Source organism: Myotis yumanensis, unplaced genomic scaffold (assembly GCF_028538775.1).
Source record: "Myotis yumanensis isolate MYYU_CA2020_CCGP unplaced genomic scaffold, mMyoYum1.0.hap1 SCAF_9, whole genome shotgun sequence".
Lineage (NCBI taxonomy): Eukaryota > Metazoa > Chordata > Mammalia > Chiroptera > Vespertilionidae > Myotis > Myotis yumanensis.
The window spans coordinates 16,436,169-16,457,460 of NW_027223760.1; the positions used below are offsets into that span (position 1 = coordinate 16,436,169).

Here is a 21,292-nt window from a genome sequence, read left to right on the forward strand (position 1 = left end):
TTTGGTCATTTCAGTGAAATCATAGGAGCAAGAAAATTGAAGTAGTAGTCTAGACATAGCTTTTATTACCAGAGAAAATGAGCTGAATTCAAGGTTCTTATGTTGTCACGGTCAAAACATAGAGCAGTCCATGGGGAAAATTGTTTGTGTAGAACTGCATGACTTTGACACGTCCACTGAAAAAGAACAGAAAGGAGAACACTTATGGCTTTGCATTTGCTGAGTGCTCAATAAGCATTTGATTGATTGGTGGTGAGTTGGTGGAAACTTTATACTATGATTACCTGTTTAAAGCACACTGCTAAGTCATTGATCTGGTCATTTTTTATGTGTCAAACCGTGTTTCCACTTATATTAGGACATGGAATTCATCTCATTTTCTATAATATAAAGTGGAAATTATTATCCCCACCCCGCCTCGCCAAAGTACTATATTGAAGTCTATGCTGTTTGTATTTGTGGTTTGATGCACCCTTATATAGTAATAGCATATGAATGATATTCTCAAACTATACATAGTAAACTATTGGTGTCACAGCCACTTAGGTAATAATGTCAGCTCTTGAAGGAATTTTGAATTTTGAGTTCCTGGCATAAGGCTAGATCTATGTATTAATAGTGCCTTTAAGCCTTTGGTGTATCCATTGTTTCCAAAGTTACTCTGGCCAATGCTACTTGCATAAAATGAAAGAAAAAGTTATTACAGACTTGATGTGTTTGGAGTATATAGATCCATATTACATCATTGAAGTTCAAGTGAAGGTCTGAAAGAGTCCGGGGAGTTTTATCTATGTGTCATAAGTCTGTTGACTAAGAACTAATCCTGTATAAATTTGTGTTGGTTGTTTATAAAGAAGTCTTTCCCTGAACAAAACAGAGGAGAACAGACTTAAATATTTTACTCACTGGGTCAGTCCCAGGCTTACTCCATCCATAGAAACTTAGCTTTAACACAGAAGTCCTTTAAATAAGGGAAACAGAACTGGAAACGAACTGCTTTACTGAGCTACAGCACTGCTCAATGTTAGTCACTAACAACAGAGGATGTCTTTACAGGCCACTTACAGTAAAGATGCTGTGTTTTATTTTGGCCCACACAACATCTGTGCTCACTCCACATACTTTCCCATTTGTTCTTAAGAGACCGATGCCAAATGTGAGATATTTAAGAATCACATAGAAGAGTGTTTAATAGATTCGCCTTTCTTTGATAAGCAGCAGTGGTAAGAAGCCCTCGGTGCTGAAAAAATTCAAAAGGGGTGATATTTTAATTATACTTTGACGTTCCTAAAGTTGTAAGCAGGTTTTCTAGGCTATAGAAAAAGATTATACTCCACGACTACTACTGGTGGCTGTTGAACATTTTTGGTGTTCAGGATATGCCAAGAGCTATGCAAAGCACTTTAAAGGAAATTGGATATTTTGTTCTGTCAGAATCCATATGAGGTAGGTTATTACTGTTATTATTATCCTTATTTTCTAGGTAAAGATACTTAAGGAATTAGTTCCTGGTCACATCCATGACTAGAAATCCACTAATAGACGGGAGTTAAAGTTCTAAGAACAAGTGTTATTCGGGATACTATTTGTAAAATAGGTTTGAGGAAAAAATTTATGAGCAACTCTATGCCAATATGCTGGGCCAGTTAGAACATGTGTCTTTATCGGTTTCACCCACGCCTCCTCAGACGCAGGCTCAGTTTGCCTGGTCCACCCTTGGCTGTCTGCTGGAGACCTGTACCTGGGTCCCGTGCTCATGTGGGGCTCCAGGGCCCTTTGGCCTTAGAGAGCTCATCTCGGGGTGCCCATCTCTGCCTCGTCGTGGGAGCTGCCTTGGTGTCATTGCAGCCTCCTGCTACGGCTGGAGCGTACTTGGCCACTCTACCAGACACCACGGGTCATGCCCAGCGGAAACCAACCTTGCCCATGTTACACACATTTCCCAGATTGTGAACAAAAATGTTCACACGCCACTCTAGTGAAACGGCTCTGCACTGGGCTTCCTCATTCTTTTCATGTCAGCCCCCCTTTTCTCTGAGCACTGTACATATCTCCTATTATTTGAATGAGGGGAAGGAGAAGATTGCCATCAACACTCATTCTTTTCCAAGTACAGGCCAGGGTTTGTGCTGGGCATTCTTCATTTGCCCCTCCAAATGCACCCTCGGCCGTCCCCCGGAAAGCTGGCCCGCACAGCCTGCATCAGCAGGGCCCTGGCCCCCTGACTTCCGGCAGGAGGTCAGAGCTCAGATGGAGAGAACTTTGGGATGTTTTTCCTTGGCTTCTTCCCCGCTGGGCCCTGGCTTGGTGGTGCCTGTGCTCCTCTACCTGTCGCCATAGCTTCTGTGTGGTGCCCTCCCACAGCTATGCCTTTTGCCTGGTTCTGCCATCATCCCCCTCGGGACCAGGGGTGGTGAGGGCTTCCATATGCGAGCCATGCAGAGCTTACTACCTATTGCTGTTTATTCTTCACTCTTCCCCTGTGTTTATTTAATTGTCCCTTCTTTAATTGTCTCTTGGTAAGTGTCTTGGTTAGCAGTCTCTTCAGTTACCCTTTGATTCCGGCATTCATCCATTTTCTCCCAAGGCCCTGACAGAGAGTTATTTCTTGGCTATGACTTCTGTTTATGTACATATTAATATATATTTGCTATGCATGTAAATTCTGAGGATATATTTGCATAGCTTTTATACCTGCAGGCTAAGGACTATGACTTGCCAATGCCCTCAGGCAAGAAAAACAATGAGTAACTCCACAAATAGTACCTGTTATATTTCTAATCTCAAAAGTAATCTATATATATAAAAGGCTAATATGCAAAGTGTCCCCTCAGGAGTTTGACCAGGAGACTGGGAGTTTGATCACATGCTATGACATGTGCTGACCACCAGGGGTTGGCATGGAGCGAAGAAAGGCCCTGGCAGGCAGCCAGAAGGCCCTGATCAGCCCTGATAACCAGCCAGGCCTAGGGACCCTACCTGTGCAGGAATTTCGTGAACTGGGCCTCTAGTTGTTAATAATTAAATAAGGCCTTTAGCTTCACTGGAAGTTTTTTTGTTGTTGATTTTTTTTCAACTGTTAAAGATGTTCGTTATTATTTCATGATTACAATGATTACAGAAGCTAACACAGAAAATCATTACAGACATATTAATTTTTTCTTCTCCTTTTTCTTTATTGTTGAAAGTATTATAAAATGCTTTCAAATAAAGTATTGTTTATTTGTTTGTTTTTTCCCATTGACCCCCTCCACCCTGCACCCACCACTCCCTTCACCAAACTATTGTCTGTGTCCATGGGCTATGGATATATATATACAAGTTCCCTGGTTAATCACACCACACACACCCTTGCACCCTCCTACCCCCGCCTTCCCTCTGGATTCCTCAGTCTAGTTCATGCTTCTATGTCTCTGGGTCTATTTTTGATCATCAGTTTATGTTGTTCATTAGATTCCACATATGAGTGAGATCATGTGATACTTGTCTTTCTCTGACGGGCTTGTTTTGCTTAGCATAATACTCTCCAGGTCCCTCTATGCTGTCTCAAAGGGTAAGAGATCCTTCTTTTTTATATCTGCATAGCATTCCATTGTATAGATGTACCACAGCTTTTTTATCCACTCATCTGCTGATGGGCACTTGGGCTGTTTCCAAATCTTAGATATTATAAATTGCACTGCTATGAACATAGGGGTGCATATACTAGTATTCTTCCTGATTGGTGTTTCTGGTTTCTTAGGATATATTCCTAGAAGTGGGATCACTGGGTCAAATAGCAAGTCTGTATTTAATTTTTTGAGGAAACTTGATACAGTTTTGCACAATGGCTGCACCAGCCTACATTCCCACCAGCAGTGTACTAGGGTTCCCTCTTCTCCACATCCTCACCAACACTTGACGTTTGTTGTTTAGTTGATGATAGCCATTCTGACAGGTGTGAGGTGGTACCTCGTTGTCATTTTAATTTGCATTTCTCTGAAAATTAGTGACTTTGAGTTTTTCCTATGTCTCTTGGCCTTCTGTATGTCCACCTTGGAGAAGTGTTTATTTAGGTCTTTTGCCCATTTTTAAATTGGATTGTCTTCCTTTTGTTAAGTTGTATGAGTTCCTTATGTATTTTGGAAATTATCTCCTTATCAAATGTATCATTGTAAAAATGTTCTCCAATGCAGTGGGCTCTCTTTTCATTTTGTTGATGGTTTCTTTTGATGTAGTCCCACGTGTTTATTTTCTACTTAGTTTCCATTGCCCTAGGAGATGTGTCGGTAAACATATTGCTATGAGAGATGTCTGAAATTTTGCTGCCTGTGGTTTCTTCTAAGATTTTTATGGTTTCACATTTAAGACTTACATTTAAGTCTTTTATCCACTTTGAGTTTATTCTTGTGTATGGCATCAGTTGGTGGTCTAGTTTCATTTTTCTTTTTGCATGTAGCAGTTCAATTTTCCCAACACCAATTATGAAGAGACTGTTTTTACTCTATTGTATGCTCTTGTCTCCTTTGTCAAATATTAATTGAGCATAATAGCATGGGTTGATCCCTGTGGTCTCTGCTCCATTGACCTATATGCCTGTTCTTGTGCCAGTACCAGGATGTTTTTATTACAGTGGCTTTGTAGTATAAGTTGATATCTGGTATTGTGATTCCTCCAACTTTGTTCTTCTTTTTCAAGACTAATGTGGCTATTCGGGGTCTTTTTGGTTCCATATACATTTTTGGAGTGTTCTAGATTTGTGAAATATGCCATTGGTATTTTAGTAGGGATTGCATTGAATCTGTAGATTGCTTTGGGTAGTATGGACATTTTAATGATGTTGATTCTACCAATCCATGAACACAGTATATGCTTCCACTTGTTTATGTCTTCCTTTATCTCTTTTTTTCAATGTCATATAGTTCTCCAAGTACAGATCTTTTGCCTCCTTGATTAAGTTTATTCCTAAGTATCTTAATTTCTTGGTTGCAATGGTAAATGGGATTGTTTTTTTTTCATTTGTTTCTCTTTCTGAGAGTTCTTTATTGGTGTATAAAAATGCCATAGATTTCTGTGTGTTAACTTTGTATCCTGCTACATTGCCAAACTCATTTATTAAATTTAGTAGTTTTTTGATGGACACTTTAGTGTTTCCTATGTACAATATCATGTCATCTGCGAATAATGACAGTTTTACTTCCTCCTTTCCAATTTGGATGCCCTTTATTTCTTCTTCTTGTCTGATCACTATGGCTAGCACTTCCAGTACTATGCTGAATAAGAGTGGTGAAAGCAGACATCGCTGTCATGTTCCTGTTCTTAGGGGAAATGGTTTTAGTTTTTGCCCATTGAGTATGATGTACATGACAAGTCTGCCTATTTGGCCACCATTTGCTCCTTCTCTCCCTCTGGAAGTTTTAAAATAAGAAAATACTGGCTAAGTTTAGCTTCCTAATACTAAATTCAAGACAATATTCAAATATTTGTGAAATATAATTATGTTTTTACTATTTCTTACCTATTAATTATTAGCTTTGGGACAAAATAGTAAATCAAATACAATATAAATTTGTCAGCTAATCTTCTGCAGTGTTCAGTCTTTGTCTGTGACATACATAATTATATGTCACATAGAAAGGAAAAATAAATAACCAAATAAATATTTTAATACATGTGAATACCATTTTGTTTTAACTGCACTTTGGCTTCCCCCTCAAAACTAGTTCATTGCTAGAATAAGCACTTGCTGAGTACTTGTTTTATATAAGCATTGTGTTTAGTGATGTGGAACATTTAGAAAATTATTGCAAATTACACACTGGAGTCTAGAAGACTCCTTGACAAGGTTGCATGCCCATTAAGCACTGGTTGTTAAGAATCAAACTGAAAACCCGGTTCTGTGGTTCTGGTTTAATCTTTCTTTTCATAAAATGTCACCATAGTCAGTAGGCCCTCAGTGCCTGGCCAGACAGACATTAGAAGGCACAATAAAAGCAGTCTTCAGATGTCCCTAACCTATTGTTTATTCTTATTCTGGGTAAATGGTAAAGTTATAGGCTTCAGAGCTCTTTAAAATAAGCTGAGTAGTCAATAAATAAAAGTTTATGTAATATTTCACATCTGTATTTGCTATCCATTCAGTCCACATATTATGGGATAGGAAAATTCTAGAGACACATGCTAGGCCCTCCATATTTAATTATTTTCTGAAAAATTGTAATAAACATGTGTTAATGAATTAGAAGGCCATTTGAAGACTCTTTGTATCATAGAAACTCATGGAATTCTTACCATTTGCAACAACATGGATGAAACTGGAGAGCATTATGCTAAGTGAAATAAGCCAGTCAGAGAAAGATAAATATCACATGATCTCACTCATTTGTGGAATATAATGAACATAAACTGATGAACAAAAATAGATCCAGAGAAGCATCGATCAGACCGTCAAACCTCAGAGGGAAGGTAGGGGAGGGTGGGGGTAAGGGGGAGAGATCAACCAAAGGACTTGTATGCATGCATATAAGCCTAACCAATGGACACAGACAACAGGGGGGTGAGGGCATGAGTGGGGGGGGGGTCGGGGGGGGCAATGGGGGGATAAGGACACATATGTAATACTTTAATCAATAAAGAAAAGAAGAACTTCCATTAGTCAGAAGCTAAGATGTGTTTTCAGTGGAAATGTCATATTTTAATACAGGATATGGTACAATTTCAGGTACAAGGTGTTTTGAAAACATTAATCTTCAAATAAACTGGTATTATCACTGTTATTCCATAAACATAAAAAAGGGAAAAAAATGAAAAACTCAACTCCCCAGTTCTTTCCAAAAACAAAAGCTAGCTTTGGCATTGTTTATAGATTTCTAGGCCCTTTGTCTAGGTCCAAGGGAGAAGGGGGTATTCAGACAAGTGGATTGGACTGGTCTCTTGAGAGAACCCTTGATAGATGTGCCAAATGAGAGATATAAGGAATGGCGACTGCTGGCAAACCTTTGTCTCAGTGAAATAAGAACCTAGGGTATTTAAAGTTTCCATAACTATTTATTTATTTTATTTTATTTTTTAAAATGTATTTTATTGATTTTTTTTACAGAGAGGAAGGGAGAGGGATAGAGAGTTAGAAACATCGATGAGAGAGAAGCATCGATCAGCTGCCTCCTGCACACCCCCTACTGGGGATGTGCCCACAACTCAGGTACATTGCCCTTGACCAGAATCGAACCTGGGACCCTTCAGTCCGCAGGCCGACGCTCTATCCACTGAGCCAAACCGGTTAGGGCTCCATAACTATTTATAAAAGCTCCATAAAGTGCAGTTGCAGCTCTATAAAGGTCTTAATAAAGTGTATTTTTAATTTTTGGCTGTAATCAAGGAAAATGGGAATGCTTTTAGATGTAAGGTGACATGTAATTACAGATTTTTATTTGTTTGTTTGTTTAGAATCATTAAAAGTAACTTCCCAACCTGGAATAATGTAATGGCAATCACACAAAGGGTAAAAATTACTTTAATCAAGATTCAGTTCCATTGTTCAACCACAGTTTTAATGGCTGTGTTGCTGCTGTGGAAATCTGAAATATTCTTTGCAATTCTTATATAGAATTCCTTTAATTATATGGCATAGGGTCCTCTAGTTGAACTAAAAAAAAAAAAAAGGACATAAAATTGTTTACTGTTTTGACATATTTGCTTACTATTTCCTCAAAATTATTGAGCTACTACCTCAATGAAAGACTTAATATGTCTTTAAGATCAGTTCTGCTTGGGCTTCTAATCAGTGCTTTGCTTCCTGGCAGCAAATGTAAGGGGAAATCAGAGTAAATTACACTGTTCTCTTGTTATACCAATAAATTAGTGTTTTGGGAGAGACAACATTTTTCCTAGTAATAAATTCTTAAAACAATGACTATTTAGTGGGGGAAAAAAAGAACATGTATCTTCTTCCTGCAAATTTAATCTAAAAAATTAAGTCTAGTGACACACACACACACACACACACACACACTTTCTTACTAAAAATCTAAAGGATTATATAAACACTTCAACTCTTTTTAAGTCTGATTCCTAAGAAAGAAATTACCTTAATGACTCTTCATTTGTCACCTCCAGAAACAAGCAAGTTGGGTATTTCTTTTATTAAGATGTTTTAGAACATCATTAATAGGACAGCCTTCTAAATAGGCTATCAACTTTGAGAAAGATCACACTGTACTAAGTAATGAGATATGAGAATACATTGAACAGCTTGACTTCTGCTGACTTTTACTTAAGAGTGTGAAGCGTTTTAAATTAGATGATGTTAGTATTGATGAAACATGCACAGGGGGAGAAATAATTTAAAGGCTTTGTTCCATTTTGAGAGCTAGATAAATGGTATAATTTAAAAATAAAGCCCTGTGACCCAGCAGTAAGGTAACAACTCTCATGTGCTGTTGAAGACAGTGGGAATTGGGGCAACCTTTTTGGAAGCCAATTTAGAAATGTCTATCGCATTTACAATGCATTTACCTATTGACCTGGCGATTATGCATGCAGATTAGAATTGCCCCTAGGTAAACTAGTAAAAGTACACCAAAACAGAGGTGTAAACAGCATTCATTGCAGTATTGTTGAGATAGTAAAGGAAGAATGTTACAAAAATAATCTAAATATACAACAAAAAAGGGGATGGTTAAATTAAATGTATATTCATTTAATGGAACACTTTAAGTCAATAAGAAGCATAAGGTGATTCTGTATATGCTGATACGGAAAGGACTCCAGGATGGATTAGTAGGTAAATAAGCCAGACAGACCATTGTAATGTCTCTTTTGGATAACTTAAAAAGCAGAAATACAGATGTGCCTAGACTTCAGATAGGGTTAGTTCACCATAAACCCATCATAAGTTGAATATGCATTTAACACATCTAATCTACTGAACGTCATAGCTTAGCCTAGCCTACTTTACATGTGCTCAGAACACTTACATTAGCCTATAACTGGGCAAAACAATCTAACAATGAATCCTCTGTAGAGTATCGGTTGTTTAGAGGATAGTGATGGTGGGGCTGACTCAGAGCTGCAGGTCGCTGCCACTGGCCAGCATCATGAGAAAGTATTGTATGTACCACATATCTCTAACCCAGGAAAACATCAACATTCAGAATTTGAGGTATGGTTTCTACTGAATACATATTGCCGTTGTACCATAGTAAAGGTGAAAAATCGTAAGTCAGGGACCATCTGCATCTACATATATAGATTTGTTTCGATACATTGATATTTATGTCAATTTACATATTGAAGAATCATGTGCATCTTACCGATTTTCTGCTTATCTGGACGGTAAAGTGAATATGTAAGCTTTGGCTTTGGCTTAAAGGAGAGAGGTCCTGGCTGAGGGTGGTTGCTGGATGCTTTTCCTTTCCATTTGATAGCTTTCTGTACAATTTGATTTTTTAAAATTATATACATCTATTTTTTAAAGATATCGATATGAGTGTTTTGAAGTAACTTACTGCTATTGGTCATTACTTTATATAATGCAAAAAACCCAGTAAATAATACTTTACAAAATAATAAAGCACTGTTGTCAGGTCATGAAGCATGACAAACTCTAGCACACAAAGGATGGTATTGTCAGGGAATCACCTCAAGTTCTCTATGTCATAATCTCATTGCAAACAAAGTCAGCTCCCGCGGGTACCTTCCCTCACAGCATCTCTGATCCGGGTGGCAGGTAGGGCTACTTGGTTCAGGACAGCGGGAGACATCATATCTACCTCCCCTTCTGCGCAAGAAAATTTGAAATCAGTCATTGCACTTGCCTTCCTAACCTAGTCTGTGGAAGGAGAACATTCTACATAAGAAAGGTAGTTTAACACAGACTCTATGATGGAAGCCATCCTAAAAGGGAGCAATAGAATGACTGTCTGGCTCTTTTGAATCTTTTTAGGACTGCAACTTCCGGTGAGCCCCTCTGTGTGTTTGGACCAGAGCACACAATTCAAGCTGAGCTCATGGAGTCACCTTTTAAAAACCCTGAAGCCGCCTATGTGGAAACCATGGGCCTGGAGACGTGAACAGCTGTAAGCTAATCATTCGAGATGTTATGTCCAATGTACATTTTTAGGAGACCGCTAGCAAAAGGAAAGCATTGAACAGATCTAGGGGGTTTTGTATGTTTGAATTATTAGGTCTGTTACATAATTTTTGGTTATCTCTTATTTAAAAACAATATATTTTATTAATTTCAGAGGGGAAGAGAGAGGGAGAGAGAGAGAGATAGAAACATCAATGATGAGAATCATTGATAGGCTTCCTCCTGCACACCCCCTACTGGGGATCAAGCCAGAGACCTAGGTATGTGCCCTGACCTGGAATTGAACTGTGACCTCCCGGTTCATAGGTCAATGCTCAACCACTGAGCAACACTAGCCAGTAAAAGAATGCCATCATTGATTTTCTTCTAGAGCAGTGGTTCTCAACCTTCTGGCCCTTTAAATACAGTTCCTCATATTGTGACCCAACCATAAAATTATTTTCATTGCTACTCCATAATTGTAATGTTGCTACTGTTACAAATCGTAATGTAAATACCTGATACGCAGGATGGTCTTAGGCGACCCCTGTGAAAGGGTCGTTCGACCACCAAAGGAGTCGCGACCCACAGGTTGAGAACCACTGTTCTAGAGTAATTCAAACCTCTCCTGCCACAGAATAAACATTTGGGTAAACAGAACTCTTATTTAGGAAGTTACATTAATGTAAGTTGAATTTAAAAGCTTGAAAATATGAAACTATAAACTTTTAACTTCCATTTTATGCTCAAATGAATAGTCTGTGAGTATTGCTGGATGAAATTTTTTACTAGTTATTTTTTTATGGCTTTCAGGATCTAAGAAAGCAACTTGGAGTGCCATATTACTTCTAGAAAAATGATTTGTAAAGTAGATAAATGAAGAGATTTTAATTATCTTACCTACAACACAAAATAGTTTTCCCTGTCTAGTTTTATAATTATTAGGTAGTATTCCAAAGTTAATAGTATTCATTGAAGAATCATATGCATCTTTTGCTTAGATATTTTGAATATAGAAACAGGGTAGAGAAAAGCAAGTAGTTATACATTTTAGTACCATTTATGATGAAAGTACAGTTATTCATCATAAAATATTAAACTGGTGTTATTTTTCCTTTTAGACTAAACTATTTTCCTGATGTTTCATCCCTTAACTCCTAAATATTTGTGGTGAGGGTTATTAGGTAGAAGCAAACTAGTGGGGAAAGGATTTTGGCATATTTTTGGTGAGCTGTCCACTATCGAGAAATTTAACATCTTTTCTTGTTGAGGAAAAGATAAAGTAAAGGCAGGTAGAGGCAGAGCCAGGACATTTCAGGGGGCTCACTGTTCCCTAATCTGTAATTTGTACCACTTTTGCTACTATGGTTCCATATGTGACTAATTTAAAATTTTTAAATCTTTAAACCTCATTTTAGGTACTGTTTTCATACCATTCTTACTTTTAAAAAAATATTTTATTAACTCTGCCTGAGTGGAGAACTCTTGTTAACTTGATCCCTTTTCTCTGTACCTGTATATCCCCTGGGAGTGATGCTAATAAGTAAAAATTGTTTGAGGAAACCCACACACTGAAAGCTGGGGGCCAACAAAGGAGAGATGAGTGTGCAAAGCGTTGTGATAATTTACAGATGTCATCCTCACGCTACATTGTGGGACTTCAACTGTGTTGTTTTATTTTTAGGGATCAAACAACAGTCCTCGCTCCACGTGAGACCATATTTAGAGCCGAAGATCTATCTGTGATTCTTAAAGCATATGTGTTGGTGACATCCTTAACCCCTTTGCGCGCGTTCATTCATTCGACTGGCATGGTTTGGAATCCACCTAAGAGAAAACGCTTCACTGTCAAGGTAACATTTCCATCAAAGCTGTTATTTCACAGGAAGTATACTGAGGAGAAGTAAAGGGAGTTGGGCTGCCTTTCCCCAATCTTTGTGATTAACAAATCCCACTGAACAAAAATTGCAGCGACTTATTGCTGCAAGCAGAGATTTTCCTTTAATAGGTGTAGGTTCAAAAATCATCTGGAAGCAGCTTAATTCACTAGGGATCACAGAAGCTACATCTTTTTTTTTCTCAATTCATCATTTTAGTTCAGTTTTTTGACCTGTTACCAAGCTAGTAGTCAGTTTTCTTGACTCTCCATTGTTCAAGACAAATAGAGTCAGTGTAATTTTGACTATGGTTTTGCTTCATTCTTAGAAAGCAAAATGCCTATTTCATTACCACGGTAAATATGGAATATTTGCTGAGTGAAAAAAGGAAGCTCTCAAGTGTTCCTAACGTAGTTCCTACAGTAGCAGGAAACCAGGACGTAAAGGATGATGAGAAAGTTTTCAGGGAAGAACTTAATAATAACCCCAAGAAGCCGAGTTATAAAAGGTAACGCAGGTTAACTCAGTTGAAAAAAAAAAGGTCTAGTGACAACACGGTTGATAAATGTTAAGGCGTTTCTGATTCTACAGAAATAATTGTTCAGAGGACAGATACGAGGTGATTTCTCCGGTCAGACTTCCATCCCCTAAACTCTTAGGAAGAAAAGCCCTGGGAAGGGGCACTTCCCTCCATTAAAACCCATCAAATTTGGGTTGGAGAGGAAAGAGGGTGGATGCAGGATGGTAATCTCGCAGGTCTCCTCCTCAGCTCCTCACCTGAGCAGGTGGACTTATTCTTAACAGGGAAGGAGCAGGCAGGGGGTTCCCAGAGGATCATGGGGGAGAGGCAAGAGGAAAACAAATATCCTTTCCCTCAAATTGGAGTTGTCCCTGCCCACGACCACCACTGGCTGGACCAGCTCAAAGCAGCTCGCAGATGCCCTTTTGCTCAGGTTTCTATGATTTGTCCTTTTGTTGAATTCATGCTCCTAGCTCATTTCACCTATGCTCGGTCACCATCTTGATAAAAACCCTGAAGGTTCTAGGTACTCCAAGTAGTTTAAGTTTTTTCTTACTTTTTTATGTAAACACCTACTTCCCCAACCACAGTAGCAATGCACTGGCTGAAATGATATGCATTTTTTGTGATAGTTTTTATGGATTTCCTGGGGTAAATCAAAAGAAAAGAAAACTCTCTGTGATTTGATTTCTTTATATTTTCTTCTTTTTTTTGAATAATATTTTTAATTTTTCAATTAGAGTTGAGGTACAGTATAGTTTCAGGTGTACAACCCAATGATTGGACATTTATATAGCTTACAAAGTGATCATCTCGATAAATCTAGTGCCATCTAACACCATACATAGTTATTATAATACTAGAGGCCTGTTGCATGAAGAGATTCGTGCAATAGGCCTTCCCTTCTCCTGGCTGCGGGCACCAGTTTTCCTCCGGCACCCGGGACCCAGGCCTTCGCTCTGGCCGGAGCTGACTTCCGTCTTCCGTCTTTGCTGCTCCGGCTCGCCTTCAGTCTTTCTTCCACCGCTTGGAGCCTACGTATGCAAATTAACCGCCATCTTTGTTGGCGGTTAATTTGCATATCATGCTGATTAGCCAATGGGAGGTGTAGTGAAGGTACGGTCAATTACCTGTTTGTCTATTATTAGATAGGATTATTGACTATATTTCCTATGCTGTACTTTACATCCCAATGACTATTCTGTACCTGCTAATTTGTACTTAATTTTTTAAAAATTCTTATTGTTGAAAGTATTACATATGTCCCCTTTATCTCTCATTGTCCTCTCCCAGCCCGCCCCTGCCCCATTCCAGGCCTTCACCCCCCTATTGTCTGTGTCCATTGGTTATACTTATATGCATACAAGTTCTTTGGTTGATCTCTTATACCACCCTTCCACCCTGCCCCTCATCTTCCCCTGCCTTCCCTCTGAGGTTTGATGGTCTGTTCAATGTTTTTATGTCTCTGGATCTATTTTTTGTTCATCAGTTTATGTTGTTGATTTCTTTATATTTTCATACTCTATTCACTATTTAGTTTTTATTCGTCTCTTGTTGTGCCTGTGGGACAGACGCAACCTGTAGCTGTAGTACAGCAAGCACGCGGTTCTCTTCATTTCCACCCCCTTCTTTGGGATTTGTCTTTTCAAGATCTTGCTTAATTCCTCTGGGCAACACTGTTACCTGCTCTCAAAGGAAGGTAGTGCGGCTTTCTGGGTTAATGTGCCAAAGAGTGATTCTTCCTTATGAGATCAAAGTTATACGTAATGCTACAGATAGATTTCAGAAAACAAGGGGATATTTATTATTCTTCAACTGAAGTACGTATTGATTCAGCTAAAACAAATAGATTATGCTTATCTGTTAAGTCAGTACTGTGTCCCACAACATTGCTCCCTCTTGATATTTTTAAATGTGGAAAAAATACACAGAAATGGTCCTCAATGCTAATGTGGAAGACAGGACCAAAACCCACTTTAAAGACTAATCATGTGACATTCAAGTGTTATTAAACACTGCTCTTGTAAATTCCACAGGACATAAAGTGTATGTATGTATATGCGAGGGTACTGAGTCCTGAATTCAAAGGCAAAATTACTTAGTTAAATCAGTGGTGATTTATGTACTATGTAGTGAGGCAAGCCCACTAAACTGGTTATCTGTGGCCATTTATAGACTATTCTGGCAGCTAACAGAGGTATGACAGGAATAACAGATATAACTATGAGCTCACTTATTTCCAATTAGGTCTGCTTCTAGATATTTTATCTGCTAAAGCTTTGGAGAGAATTGAAAATATAAAGAAAAGCAAATTTGAGAAATAATGGACAGCAGAAATGTGTAAACTATATTTATAAACTAAATTTTTATAAAATACCCTTCTATACAATAAAATAATTTAAAATTTAAGTGTTAGCTGTTCCCAAAGGATTTCAAATTTAAAGGGAGGAGGAAGATTGGAAAAAGTAAAGAAAATGAATAGCAAATGAAACATTTGCTTAGTATTTCATTTGAGCCAAAGTTTTTAGATATTGTACTCAAAAAATTTTCTTCCATGAAGTTCTCAATTCAATTAGAAAATACTCCAGTTGTACTAGTATCTATGAATTTACAACTCTTTCATAACCATTCTAACTATATATAACTCTTGGTCAAATGCATCCATGGCTGTCCTTATACACAGATCTCATAGATTAACTGCAAGAAATGTCATAAATTAAAATTTGGTTCTTAGAGTAAAAAGTCACAAGTCATCCCTTCATCCATTGTGAAGTTATCCAGGAGAGAGGAAACTCTCATATGTGCAACTAGTGTTTGACATCTGAAGATTCTTTATACCTGTGGTCATACCTGTGATCATAGCTGACTGCTCTGATGAAAATCTATTGCTGGAGTGATTGGTGATTTGTGACAGGAAGATCTGTGAAAAGCCTTATTTTATCTTGTTGAAACATAAATGAATTCATCGTTTGATCAACTATCCCACATTGAAAGATGTTCATTTGTTGATATTCAGGATTCAAAAGTTTTATGAAGATGAGTCCTTGAATGCAATCCGTGCTGAATAAATGTGTCTTGGATTGAATTCAATTGAGGATCATTTAACAAATTTTACATGTGTGAAGAACTTGCCCAAGTCTATTTAATCCCTGTCTAACTCAGCCCCTGTATTTCAAAAATGATCTTCCAGCGTCTTTTCAGTAAACGCGTTAGACAGATGTCATAACAGGAACGTCTTGGCACGGCCACTTTGACAGGCAGGGAAAACATGAGACATGGGTGGTATCTGAGAGCTTCATCTCCATTGGAAACCCAAGTTAAAGCAAGCTCCTGCTCAGCCGGGGGCTCTACGTCACCAGCTGTCTTCCCCCACTGCCTCGGCCTCGGGGGGACCATTCTTCCACATCCAGGGCCTGGAGTTTCTCTCACATCCATGCGATCAGCCAATGTGCACAGAGGAGAGAGAGGCCCTTGGCACAGCAGGGGACGTTATTTACAAGGACCCTTTGTAAAGAACGCGTATGTCTCTTTCTGGGTTTTTGGAACATGACATGTTGCAGGGATGAAGTTAGCCTCGCTTGTCGTCAGTATTCCTGCAGTGCCTTTCATAATGTCGGGTGAGATCGCTCATATATTCCCAGGGTAAACGTGAGTGATGGCTTTGGAAGCAAGTATAAAGTTACAGTATGTTTTTCAACTTTAGGACGCATTCTTCTCTCCATCTTCATTTTACATCTAAAACTACAGGCTGCGGAGCAGACCTTGTAAAAGCCTTTCTCCCTGAGCATCTGGCCCTTCTGCAGGCCGGGGAGATTTATATCAGACGCAGAAAGAATGGGAAGAGAAGCTTGCACCTGGGCGTTTGTAAAATGAGTTGATGTGTGACTTAATCTACTTTTGCTTGGAATAAATTTAAAAATTGCATCAGGGTGTTCATTTTAAAGCATGATTCTATATACGTAGAAATTATAATCGGCATAAAATTAAATAAATAAGCATGTGACTAAACCTGACTTAGAGTAAAAATCAAAATAATAACTGCAAGATAACTCTTATCTCATCGGCCCACATTGGCTTTAAATATTATTTCAGATATCTATTTGGCCTATAAAAAGAATAATTGTTTTGCAAATGCATATGATTTTACAGTATATAACATTTATGCAAAATAATTTTATACTGTTGATAGCATCTTTGTCTCTTGTTTTGAAAAATTTTATTTATGTGTTCATTCATTTTATTCATTCCCAACTTTGCTCCATAAAAGGTTTGTCAGGTAATTTTGTGCATTTATCAGTTTCTTAATACTGAACCTCAATTCGTATCCTAAATAAGAAGAAAATTATTCATTAACTGTGGTCATGTTTATTTGATCAAAATGATCATTTAAACACATGATCCTAATTTTCAGAACAATAGGCAACATATTTAAATCCCCAGAGCCTCAGAGAGTGCCTGGAACATTGCTGACACCCACAAAATGACACCCAGTGCATCCTGTCCATCATGATCATTTTTATTAAAGTTCCCTTATTAATTGTAACATACTGAAAACTTTCATCTTGGAAAAATGTTATTTAAGAGTAGGTTAACAAGAGATGTTACATGTAAATTCAAACATATCTCTTCTGAATTAATGTAGCAATCTGATAAATATATGAAAATATAATGAACTGAAATGTATGCATTATATATATAATGTGTTACAGTGACAACATAAGGTAAAACAACTCTAATGAATATATTTGCTGATTATTATTTCCTTTAGTACTAGAAAAGTGATGGACAATTATTAATTACACTAGAGGCCCGGTGCACAAAAATTTGTGCACTCGGGTGGGGAGAGGGGTCCCCCAGCCCGGCCTGTGCCCTCTCGCAGTCTGGGACCCCTCAGGAGATAACGACCTGCTGGCTTAGGCCTGCTCCTTGGTGGCAGAGGGCAGGCCCAATCCCTAGGTGCAGACCCTGGTCGGGCACAGAGCAGGGCCGATTGGGGAGTTGGGGCACCGCCCCCTGTCATACACAGAGCAGAGTGGATTGGGAGGTTGCGATGCCAACCTCAGTCACGCTCAGGGTGGGGCCGATTGGGGGTTGGGGCACCGCCCCCTGTCACACTCAAGGCAGGGTTGATGGGGAGGTTGCGGCGCCACCCCCTGTCATGCACAGAGCAGGGCCAATCAGGGGTTTGGGGCTCTGTACCCTGTCACGCACAGAGCAGGGCCAATCAGGGGGTTGGGCGCTGCCCCCTGTCATGCACAGAGCAGGGCCCATCAGGGGGTTGGGGCTCCGTACCCTGTCACACACAGAGCAGGGCCGATCAGGGGGTTGGGGCGCTGCCCTCTGTCACTCACAGAGTAGGGCTGATAGGGGAGTAGGGGCGCCACCCTCTATCACCCACAGAGCAGGGCCGATCAGGGGGTTGGGGCGCCGCCACTGTCACACTTGGGCAGGGCTGATGGAGAGGTTATGGCTCTACCTTGTCACACACAGAGCAGGGCCCATGGGGGGGTGGGAGTTGGGACACTGCACCCTGTCACACACAGAGCAGGGCCGATCAGCGGGTTGGTGTGCTGCACCCTGTCAAACACAGAGCTGCAGGGCAATCAGGGGATTGGGGAGCTCCCCCCTATCAGGCACAGAGCAGGGCTGATCAGGGGGTTGGGGCGCCTTCCCCTGTCACGAACAGAGCAGGGCGGATAGGGAGGTTGTGGCCCTGCCCCCTGTCACACACTGAGCCGCAGGGCGATCAGGGGGTTTGGGCGCTGTCCCCTGTCACGCTGATCCCGGTGCTGGGAGGCATATTACCCTTTTACTATATAGAATAGAGGCCTGGTGCATGGGTGGGGGCCGGCTGGTTTGCCCTGAAGGGTGTCCTGGATCAGGGTGGAGGTCCCCACTGGGGTGCCTGGCCAGTCTGGGTGAGGGGCTGAGGGCTGTTTTCCGGAAGCGAGTGACTGAAGCTCCCAACCGCTCCTTGTTTTCTTTTCTTTTCTTTTTTTTTATTCTGGGCCAGCTTTAGCTCTGAGGCCTCGCTGCTGAAAACATCGATATAATGTTGTGGTCCGGCTGGCTTTCAGTCCCGCTGGTTTCTGGGGTTTTGTTTAGCTTCTTATTTGCAACGTAGTACATAGTTGCTTAGAGTTGCAGCTGAGAGGCCGGCAGCGGCAGGCGGGGAACTTTGGAGTTCGCCGTCACTGAAGTAAGTAAGCCTCCCTGCTCACTTCAGTGCATGACTGCCAGCCGCCATCTTGGCTGACAGTTAATTTGCATAAGGATATGCTGATTAGCCAATGGGAAGGGTAGTGGTCATCCGCTAATTACCATGTTTCTCTTTTATTAGTGTAGATATCCAGAAAAATAGAAGTTAGCTAATTTTCAAGGATTTCAGAAAGTGTAAAATCAGAGAGGTAAGTGAATTCCTTCAGAACGTTCTAAAGATGGGAAAGGGAATTCCTCAGTGGTATCTTGGATGTTAGGATGTGTATTTCTCTAGTCCTTTGCTCCCCCCTTCACTTGTCTTATTCAAAGCTCCCTTCCCCATGGATTCATCTAGGGCAGTGGTTCTCAACCTTCTGGCCCTTTAAATACAGTTCCTCATGTTGTGACCCAACCATAAAATTATTTTTTGTTGCTACTTCATAACTGTAATGTTGCTACTGTTATGAATCGTAATGTAAATATCTGATATGCATGATGGTCTTAGGCAACCCCTGTGAAAGGGTCAGTCGACCGCCAAAGGGGTCATGACCCACAGGTTGAGAACCGCTGATCTAGGGGATGGATACCTGTGTGGGATGAGGAAGGGGTGCAGTTGAGGACTTGGCAAGAGCAAGTGTTTCTTTCCCAAATGGGAGCCTAGAAGTCCATGGCCTGTGGACGTCACAGAAACTCTTATAAATTAGTCTATGCCAGCTTTTCCTCTCTCTGCCATTGTCCGGCACAGGAGTGTCACTCTGACTTCCATTACACGTCAACACAAGTTCATAAAATATACAAGTGTTGAGAGTAAAACATGACATGGAAAAAAGGTAAATAAGTAATGTTTGAAGTGCCTTAAATGTTCTCAGAGAGCAGCACCATCTTAATTTTTGAGTGTCTCGTTATTTCTTTAATAGGTGAACTTGCTAAGAAAGAAAGATGTTCAATAGATGAACTTGCTAAACCAGAATGATGTTCAAGGAGAGAGCAGCTATAATCCCTTCCTTCCCTACTCTCCATACAATAAAGAATCGTTAAGATGGAGCATTGGCTAATGGAACCATGAATCAAGGCAAAGACTCCCTGCAAACGTCCTGAATTTCTCCACCCCTGTGCAGGCACCTAGAGAGTTACTGAATTTAATTTTATGAATCTCGATTCCTGGGCTTCTACAACAGGGCTCACCAGAATTCTCCATCACTAGTAATGGACAATATCTTCTGAGGTCAGGAGAATATGTGGGGAGAAATATATCAGATAAAGTCAGCAAAGAATCTGGAGAACAAAAAAGAAGAAAGATGTATTTGCCTAAATATGTTTAAAATCCTTGAATGAAGAGATTATGTTTATTTTTTTTATTCAAAAGGGAAGCAAACCTTCAGCGCCTGACCCAATACCTGGTACTCAGCAGAGGGGGTGGGGACTGGGGTGGAGATGGCTTGGAATAGAGACTCCACTCATCAAATTGCTGACAAGAATAATTAGTAATAAAAACAACCCCATTACAAAGTGGTATGTGAATGCAAAGTAGTAACAGTGAAGACCATGGCAGGAATGTCTCAAAAAATTCATTACTTTAATGTTTAAGTTTATTAAAAATATATGTACCCAGTGGAGAAGACAAATGATATTTACGTATTTTTCTTCAGCTATAGAAACAAATCAATTTTCCACCAGTTCGTTTTAAAGTTTATATTTGTCATTTTAAACAGTTCTTCTTTATTCTTTGAGATCTATTCGAAGGCTGTGACAAAGATTCTAAGTATAAGATATCCCCAAATGTGCCAACTAGATAAAATTGATTTGTCTGCTTAAAGAAGACAGACTTCTGCTCCTTTCAGGAGAAAATCTGACTTGCATTTGTCTTAAGTGATTTATGCATTGCAAGTTTAAAATGAAATACAGGCTTTTCCCTCCCATATGGTAAAAGGTGTTTTCAGATTTGAAAGAAACAGCAATTTTTTTTGTCACCCAGGAAACCTACATAGCTATGAGGTAAAGCAAAATAAAAATGCTGTATTGCCCCCAAGTGGTCTTTTTAGATATTGCACCAATAGCCTGAACTATCCAGCAGTGAAAGGAAAACAGGCAAAAATGCTTAAACAGAGCTTTGAACGTTTTCTTTCATTGGATTATACATATTTATTTTGTAAATGGTTCCTGATTATCTGCGTTTGTGGTAGAAAGGTTATATTGCTAAGTAGAAGCTCTGAATGGTGGTAAATATTCAGTGCAATTTAAATGGCATAGGCCACAAAATTATTCGAAATGTTTTCAGCATTTGTCAGTCATTGGACATTGTTTTTCCATTTAAAACAATTTTGTGATACATTAGGTTTCTTTAATTAATGTGAACTAGCACTATTTTAGACTTAGCATCTTTAAATGCATTGCTTTTATCCGTCATCTTTTGAGTGTACTTCTATTTGATTTCAACCGGAACCTCAAAGTGGCTATTAAACTCGAATTCCTTTGAATGATGGAAGTGGCCTAATATTGTGATGTGGAACTGAAAATCTGTCTTTCATTTCTCTGAGTGCTACTGAGGTAGACAAAGATGGATTGTTTCTCATTATTGTTGCGTTCTATACCTACTGTAATATACGGGCAGGTTTCATTGCTTTGGTTAATTCTCTCTCTGTGGGGCAT

The 21,292-nt window shown here is 39.5% G+C and overlaps 1 protein-coding gene across 4 annotated transcripts in view; it reads left to right on the plus strand.

The window, feature by feature from the left end:
- Positions 1 to 21,292, plus strand: part of CPED1 (cadherin like and PC-esterase domain containing 1) — a 280,292-nt gene that overhangs the window by 90,689 nt on the left and 168,311 nt on the right. For all 4 annotated transcript variants that reach the window (XM_070423793.1, XM_070423794.1, XM_070423792.1 and 1 more), the window contains 2 exons: positions 9,923 to 10,055; positions 11,733 to 11,901. In XM_070423793.1, coding sequence (XP_070279894.1) covers positions 9,923 to 10,055; positions 11,733 to 11,901 — 302 coding nt within the window. The remainder of the gene's footprint in view (positions 1 to 9,922; positions 10,056 to 11,732; positions 11,902 to 21,292) is intronic.